This window comes from Empidonax traillii, unplaced genomic scaffold, assembly GCF_003031625.1.
Source record: "Empidonax traillii isolate 1590-97213 ecotype Southwest subspecies unplaced genomic scaffold, ASM303162v1 scaffold686:size905440, whole genome shotgun sequence".
Taxonomy (NCBI): domain Eukaryota; kingdom Metazoa; phylum Chordata; class Aves; order Passeriformes; family Tyrannidae; genus Empidonax; species Empidonax traillii.
In genome coordinates, this window is record NW_020955879.1 from 753,964 (window position 1) to 761,880 (window position 7,917).

Genomic DNA, 7,917 nt, shown 5'->3' on the forward strand with positions numbered 1-7,917 from the left:
TTCCCCTTCCTTTCCAACCTATCAAAGGGAAAATGTAACTTTTATTGAGATTCTCAAGAATTCTTTGCCACTCATGCACACAGAAGCCACTTTGGGCTGGGGATTTAGAGACTTGATTTGTCTGAGATGGAGGCAACGTTTTTGTTTGTTTTGTAAACTTGGCTAAAATACTATGAGAAGACGAACAATACAATTAGGGAAACTTACTTGAAGCTGTAGGAAACATCGCATTTTCAAGGCATTTAAGTAAATACTCCAAAAGTGTTTTCACAGGACAACGTCCCCTGCTTCAAGTTTTCACTAAATTTAAAAAAAAAAATCTACTTCCCCTTTTTGCAATAGCACAAGAGACTGATAGGAAGGCGTTTTTCCTCTTCTCCCGAATCTTCCAAACATTTTGCCAGAAAGACAAAGATTAGTACCGTACAAGACATTGTTTGAAGACACCAGGAGATGATAGAAATTAATCAAAATTGAGAAGGGAGTTGAACAAGGCAAACCACCTCAAACTCCTGGCCTGGATTCAAGTGTGATTGAAAGTCAGCAGGACATTCAACTTCAGTATGCTAAAATTTACAGAGAAACCAGGTCTGGGTGTAAGTTGTAAATTTTGGCAACAATAACTACTGTCACTCAACTTCAGAAATAAGTATCAACTCTTATGTACTGCAGTTACACAAACAACCCTTAGCATGCATCTAACCTAATGATCCAAAAGACTTTTTTCAGGAGCAAGGAAAAGAAAAGGTCATCTTTAATTGAAAAAACAAAACAAAACAAAACAACCTGTACAGTGTGTAATTCTTCATTCTGCATTAAAAGTCAAACCCTGAAACATCTTTCCTTGTAGGTCCAGTCACTCCCACTATCCATTCGCCCTCCAGATTTTTGGCGATCATGTTCATCCAAATCCATGAGCTTTAGGAATAAGGAACATTTACTCCTTACTCATTGCATTTGGAGCAGGGTCCCATTCAAGAATATCCCAAGCCCACCTTTGCATTACTGCACTTCTTTCAACAGCCATAAAGAAAAGGTTCTCTCCAATGCATTTATATTGTAGATTTATAACATTTATAGAAATAGACTGTAACAAGGACTCTAAAGGTTTTCCCAAGACTACTTGATCTAGAGATGATTTAAACAACCTCATCTTTAAATCTATCATTTGTATGCTTATGCACAGAGTCCATAATTTTCATTATTTCAAGAACAATGCAGGGTGATCCACATTTAATATTGCATGGCTCATAAGTTGACCACAATATCATAAATTTACTCTAAATTGGTAAAATCTTCACTGTCCTAATAAGGGAATGTGATAGATACACAAGAAAATCTCAGGAAGGAGAAATTGTTGAGCTAATCCCTTGCAGAGCTCCATCACAAGAGGTAATAACTGAATATTTTAAGGTGGGCTGTTGATCTTGTCTGACTCATTGCCCTAAACAATAAAACCAGCAAAAACACAGTTCTGCAGAGTCTCCAGGGTAACAGTTTAATTTAGCTAACTGAAATGCTGGAGATGCAGAAGAAAAGTACTTTGTTAAAGAGCATGTCAGTAATGCATGTTGTCACTTAACTGTCCATAACTCCATTCTTTCTTGAAGATTTCTTGTTTCAGGTGGGCACAAGCTACAACTTTTTTAGTGGTAACGAGTGTTCCAGGAGAGCTGACACCTTTTAAATATCCCAGCCTTTCACAGTAAACCCATTATTATTTTCTGCCATTTCAGAATTAGATGAGTAGCAGAACCTTAAGGCTCAGGCAACATCATTTAAATTCAAGCTTTGCTGTAAGAGTGGGTAGCATAACTGTCAAGTTGCAGAAAAGATTTCTCGTGGACATCATTATTTTGACAGCTCTGGAAGACAGAAGAGATAGTGGGGAGAAAGGCCCTACTAGAAATATTTTGTCATCAGTACCCAAGATCTGTGAGACCCCTGTGAGTTGAGTTTAGATAAAAGTACAAATTTTGAGAAATTTAGTTGAACCTCATCCAAACTATCAAACCTCTTAAAAGCATAAGGAGGTTGAAGAATTTAAGAGGACAGACTTTTATAAAATCTAAGACTGTTGCTCTGTCTGGTGTGCCTGAAACCACCTCCATGAGTTACCCATGGCATTCTGTCACTTTCTCACTGACCTTCAACTTCCAAAGCATACAAAATCATCCAAGCAAAAAAAACATAGCAACACTTTCCAAGTTACTAAAACAAATTCATTTTTAAAATCATATTGCATTTAATTGATTTGTCCAACTTCACCTATTAGTAGGTGACCACCCTAGAAACACCAGCTAAACAGCAAATTGTTGCAAAGACCGATGGTATTTCCTCAGTTAACATTTATTTTGCATGTAGCCATAAACGTACTAGTTGGAAAGAATGAGCATGCACAGAGTAAGTCTTGGCTTCATTTTCCTGCCAGCTGTCAGACAGCATTGCTCATGCACAAATCTCATAATGCAGAATCATCTGCTGATCAAGAAATTTTATGAAATGTACAAAACAAAGATTGTCACAGTTCTGCCACAAAGAATTTACAGTTGGACAGATTGAGAGACTAGCTGTGGCTGCAGTAGGTGTTATGTGAGAAGTACTTTTTAATGTTATTCTAGCCACTCTTAAATGCAAATATGACACTCTAGGTAGCTTTAAGCAGTAATGAAGGGCATTCTTGCAACAAATGCAGAACAATACTGCACTTCAGCAACTATTGAGGTAAAGCAGTGACTTTGTCTTACCAGGGTGTTTTGTAATTTTTTGGGGGTATTTTTGGTTGTTTGTTCTTTTTTTTTTTTTAATATATTTTTGTTCATCTATTTTATTTCAGTGGAAAGCTACATGATAGTATTAGTCAACCTGAATGCAATTTAGCAGATAATTTTTTTCAGTCTAAAAAAAAGTTGACCAACATTAACAACAATATTCATTTTGACTGTTTTCCTAAGGGAAACAATTAGAAATTTGGATTCAAAATGCAGTCATATTTTTTAAATATGATCCTTCTCCAACACTTTTTTCCCCAGGAGAGATGACATAATAGTGGTTTGCTTGTTTGGTTCACATAACACTCACTCTTAACCAATGACAAAAGGCTTTTGTAGTTCATGAAGCTGGGAAGGGGGGCTGGGGGGGGGGGTGTTGAGGGTGGAAATAAAAGGATTTTTACATTGCCCTGTTGGCCATGATCAACACTTCTTTTTGAGAGGCACGTTAAGAAAGAATGGGTTACCTTTGAGATGAGTTTGGTATTTAGGAACTCTTTGGGAAACCTGCATTGCTGAGAGAGAACATCTTTCCCAAGGCTGAGCAGAGAGCTAGATGGGATCAGAGCTCAGGAGTAATGTTTCTCAGTCACATGCAACCCCCAGCTCTCCTCTGTAGCCCACTAAAGGCCTCTGGCAACCTGAATTCCCCAAATGAGGCAGAGAGGATGCTCCTTCAAATATCTCCTTGATGCCAAGGATGTTTCTATGGTAATTCTGCATTCAAAGTTACTAGTTCATGCTGCGTGAGAGGCTACATAAGGGCCCAAGGAGATGAATGAACCTATCTAAGGTTGTGCATACCCAGGGGGCTTCCATAATTTTGGGTGCGCAGAAATACAAAGACGGAATAATGACAATGTTGTGCTGCACTTCATTTGTTGAATTACTTCAATACCTTGCTCACAGATGTGTGTATGTGAATCTAATCAACCAAACTCCTCATAGACAGCAGAGATTATTTTGAGACATTATTCTTTCTTCTGCTACAGAAAAAAAAAGAAACACCAGCCTTTCATAACCTCTTGAATACAGGGAGGTGTGTGTGCATGCATAGACCAACACCCCTTTCCCGTATGCACTGAAAAAAAAGGTGAGAATAAAAGGTTTCCTATGTATAGCACATTATTCTAGAAAGGTAGGAATATTAATAATAGGCTTGCCTTTTAATGCAGGAGAAAAAAAAAATTTGACTATTCATCTACTTAAACTATTATTAAAAGACAAAAACACCCAGGAAAAGGAAAGGTGGAATGATCAGAAATAAACATTTGAAGAAAATGAGATTTTTTTTCCATACTACTTTAAATCCTAGAAAAGGAAACTTTTTTGCACCTTTTCTTCTTGAATCATGTTTTGCTTCAGATCCTAAAACAGCACATTCAACTATTCAATTTGCTGTTCAATAATAGGCACGCACATTGCCTTTTAAATGCATACAAAAAAGTTGCATATTTTTGCTTTCATTTTCCCTGTGTATTTGTTGCATACTGACATCAAATTCCCTGCAGGCATCCTAACCTTACAATTGGAGAAACAGTGCTCCAGGGTTTTCCACATGTCTAATACACCTGGATAAAAAGTGCTAATTGTCACCAACTTCCATTAAATGACAGCAGTAAGGCACAAAATATGCTTGATTTGCAGATGCTAGTGCTACTGGGAGTTAGCAGCAGATTAATAATTGTGCAGACCTCAAACATTCCCCTGGCACTGCCAGCCTGGGTTTCCAATGCAACATCAGATTACAGGGCCTTTGTTTTTACCTTGCTTTCCTGCGGAAATCTGGCTTAGGCAGTTGTGCTGTTTCCCTGTGTGTGCAACTGTCCTACCTTCCCACAATAATTTCTAGGCAGTCTGAATAAATTTTAAAGGAAAATAGAGGTTGCAAATGTACAATGGCCTTCACAATTTTGTGAAAAACAGGCAGCTAGGTAGATAGGATCGAAACTGAGTTTAAGTATTTCAAATATCCGGACTTTCTAGATTCAGGTATTCTTGCAGGAAAACAAATCCTAATTCTGTTCAAGTTTTGTTAGTGCTGAAAGTAGAAGGGAGATGTACCATATCACATATTCAGCAGGTAGCAACCCTGCATCTGACCACCTTTATGGATCAGGTGTCAGACTAGGTTCCCTATTTCGTGATGATTTTTTTTTCTTTTTATCAACCTATATGCCAAAAAATTCTATTTCAGCTTGAGGCTTTGAGTGTGCATCAGGAATCAACTTCTCGCACAGGTTCAATCTTGCACTGATTTCCTCCAGATAAATTCGGGGGCCCACACTTCTCCTTCTCTCCTCTCTTCTTGCTCTGCTGCTGTTGCTGTTTCCTCTCTACTCTGAGTGCACATGGGCACATACCCTTGGGTATGAGGACACCACCCCGGTAGCATGCAAGCTTGCTGGCGGCTCCGGTGGCATTGCAAAGCTCATTTTTGCATGCAGCAACATGATTATGGCGAAGGTGTGGGCGAGGCTGAGCAGATGTGTTTCAACACTTCTTTCTTGGTATTTATTACCATGCCATAGCATTCCTTCAACCTGGCCTGCTGCTGCTCCAGCTGCCTATGCAAACTCCTGATGGAGCGCAACAGCAGAAGCCGTCGGTACATAGCTAGCTGGAGCCGGTACTTCTCCTTTTCCTCTTGTTTCCTATTTTCTAAGGTCTCCATTACTGCTGTGGTCTTCATCCAAATCACATGGCTCAGATTACAAGAGGCCGTATAGTTCTTGGTGCCACTTCCTTCCTGCTGTGTGTGGTAGTTGTTTTGGTCAGTCCCAGCCTGTGGGGGTTCGCTGGCCTCGCAGAGCACCCTTGGGACCTGCAGCACTTCCGAACTCAATTCACCATTACAGAAGGAGCTTTTGGAGCACAGGGAGGCAATGTCCACAGGCTGCAGGTTACCAACTACCACAGGGTACAACGAGCCACCCAGTGATACATCTACAGCTGTCATATGATGCTCAGCCAGCCCAGAGGCTGTTCTCTGGATCTGGCCACCACTAACCATCTCTGGGACAGTCAGGGCTTTTACCAGGGTCACGGCCTTGCTGGAGAGGACAGACAATCTTTCTGGCACCATTGAGCTTCCCCTGTCTTCATTAAGGCTGGCTAACGAAGGGCTGGCAGAGCAACCAAGGGATGCCATAACAGTATCATGATTCGGAAATCGATCTTCATCATCACAATTATTTTGGATGTCCTCTTCATCTCTTGGTATTACGGCTGTTGTCTCAGCCATTTAAAACATGAGCTATAGAAACTCTCTGTGGACAAAGATGGAAGCAAAAGGATTTCATTTCTACATACACATATGGAGAAACCCAGCGCAGTGACATTTGAAGAAAGAACCTCTCTTTATGTTTAAGCAATGGACCTATTACTTTTCTAATAAAGCACAACCCTTGGGTCACTTCAGGCCATTTCTTGTGATTTGCATTAGATGTTCTTCGAGACACAACATTAATCCAATAATAATTAAAATGATATACTGTACTATTAACATTCTCAAATCTTTAAAGGCAAGTGATCTATCCCTGCAGCACTGGCTGTGCTGACTAATTAAACAGAATACAGTTGTAAATGGGCATTGTAAGCACTTCTCCCATTTAAGAAGTGTAGTTTGTAGAGACGGGCGAGTTATCAGGATTGATCAGCTTTAGAGAGAGGTGGATGTACCACAAACAGCAGGTTGCATTTAAATGCCCTCCCCATGATTAATCTCTATGCTACCAGCTTGTTTACAAGGTTGCCTTTCCCCCTCCTACTAATTCTAACTATAAAGCTATATTAGCACCACACTAGCCAAAGAGAGGAAAAAGAAACAAAACACTTACCGAGGTTACTGAGGGAAAGGAAAAGAGTTACAGTGCATTGTATCTATGTATCATTTTTTTTCGAATGTGAGTCAGCACAATCTGGAACAGAAACATCACGGTGCTGGAGCAGGAGCAGCAACAGCATTACGCAGCATCCACCCAGCAACAACACAGTCAGTCCCAATCACAGAGGAGTGCAGGGCTGCTTTCTTCCTTCTCAATGGGCATTCCTCCCTGGCATGCAGCTTTTATGTCATCTTTGAGCATCAAAATGAATAGCAGGATTGGATGACACTTTTCTTCCACCTAAAAACAAACATACCCAATTTACTTATTCTACAGAGGGGCAATACCTGTGGCCTTTCCCACCCCTGACAGTCAGAAAGAAGGTAGCACAGCACCAAAAAGAGGGTGAGGCATTCTGGATTCCAATATGCACATTTTCCTTAAGAAGGAAATAAGCTTAGATAAACTTCAGCTGTGTGCACAAGCTAAACCAAAAATTAAACAAGGGTTCAGCACCAACCAAACGCCTCACATAAAGACAGGCAGAAGCTATAGATTGAAGTGTTTAATGTATACCCTTATTTAATTAGGCTGGCCTAAACTTTAAGGAGCAGCTCTACATCCAACTAACCCATCCCACAGAAAAAATATACTTTATCTGCACTTTTGATGCTTAGAAAAACTACCTTCAGCATCCTCTTTTGTTTGTAGTGCCAGGAACAAAATTCACAAATAATCTATCTGCGTCTACTTCAATCAATTCACCATAGGGCATCAGTTGCCCCAAGACTTTCTCTACTCTATTCTACTAATATAAACAGAAGAAAGAAGCAGTCCAGAACACTATCTAGAATCTTCCTGCAGCTGGAAAAGAATGAAAGTAGATCCTATCTCCACTTCTATGTGTGCTGCAATACAGATAATTTCTTTTTTTTCATTTCCGCACTGACTATCCTTCTTTCTGATGAATCTGTTAGGATACACTTACCAACTCGAACATAGGAAGCCTGGTTAACATAAATTCAGATTTATACCCTGAGGTCTAAGTTGAATGCGTTTTTTGGTGAAAGAGGCAATTTGCATAGAATTTGTAAACTAAACTAAACTAAACCTGCTGTGCTTATGTGCCAGATCATGCTGCAGATTATATAAATAATACTAGGAAGAGATTAATATCCGGTGAGTTAATAAACTCTGCAAGTTTATATCTCGGTGATTCCCATTTATCTGAATCATAAGTTACGGTAATTGAAGAATATGGAATTCAGATAACAGGGATTTTACTGCATTAACACACTGAAAAGGTTCCTTGTAATACA

At 39.6% G+C, this 7,917-nt stretch overlaps 1 protein-coding gene across 1 annotated transcript; it reads right to left on the bottom strand.

The window, feature by feature from the left end:
* Positions 1 to 4,791: 4,791 nt before the first annotated feature.
* On the bottom strand, positions 4,792 to 6,700 carry LOC114065668. Its single transcript, XM_027899724.1, has 2 exons — positions 6,611 to 6,700; positions 4,792 to 6,040 (listed from the first exon to the last, which is right to left on the bottom strand). Exon 2 carries the CDS (start codon positions 6,013 to 6,015, stop codon positions 5,227 to 5,229), a length of 789 nt encoding a protein of 262 aa, XP_027755525.1. The 5' UTR covers positions 6,016 to 6,040; positions 6,611 to 6,700; the 3' UTR covers positions 4,792 to 5,226.
* Between the last annotated feature and the right edge of the window lie 1,217 nt (positions 6,701 to 7,917).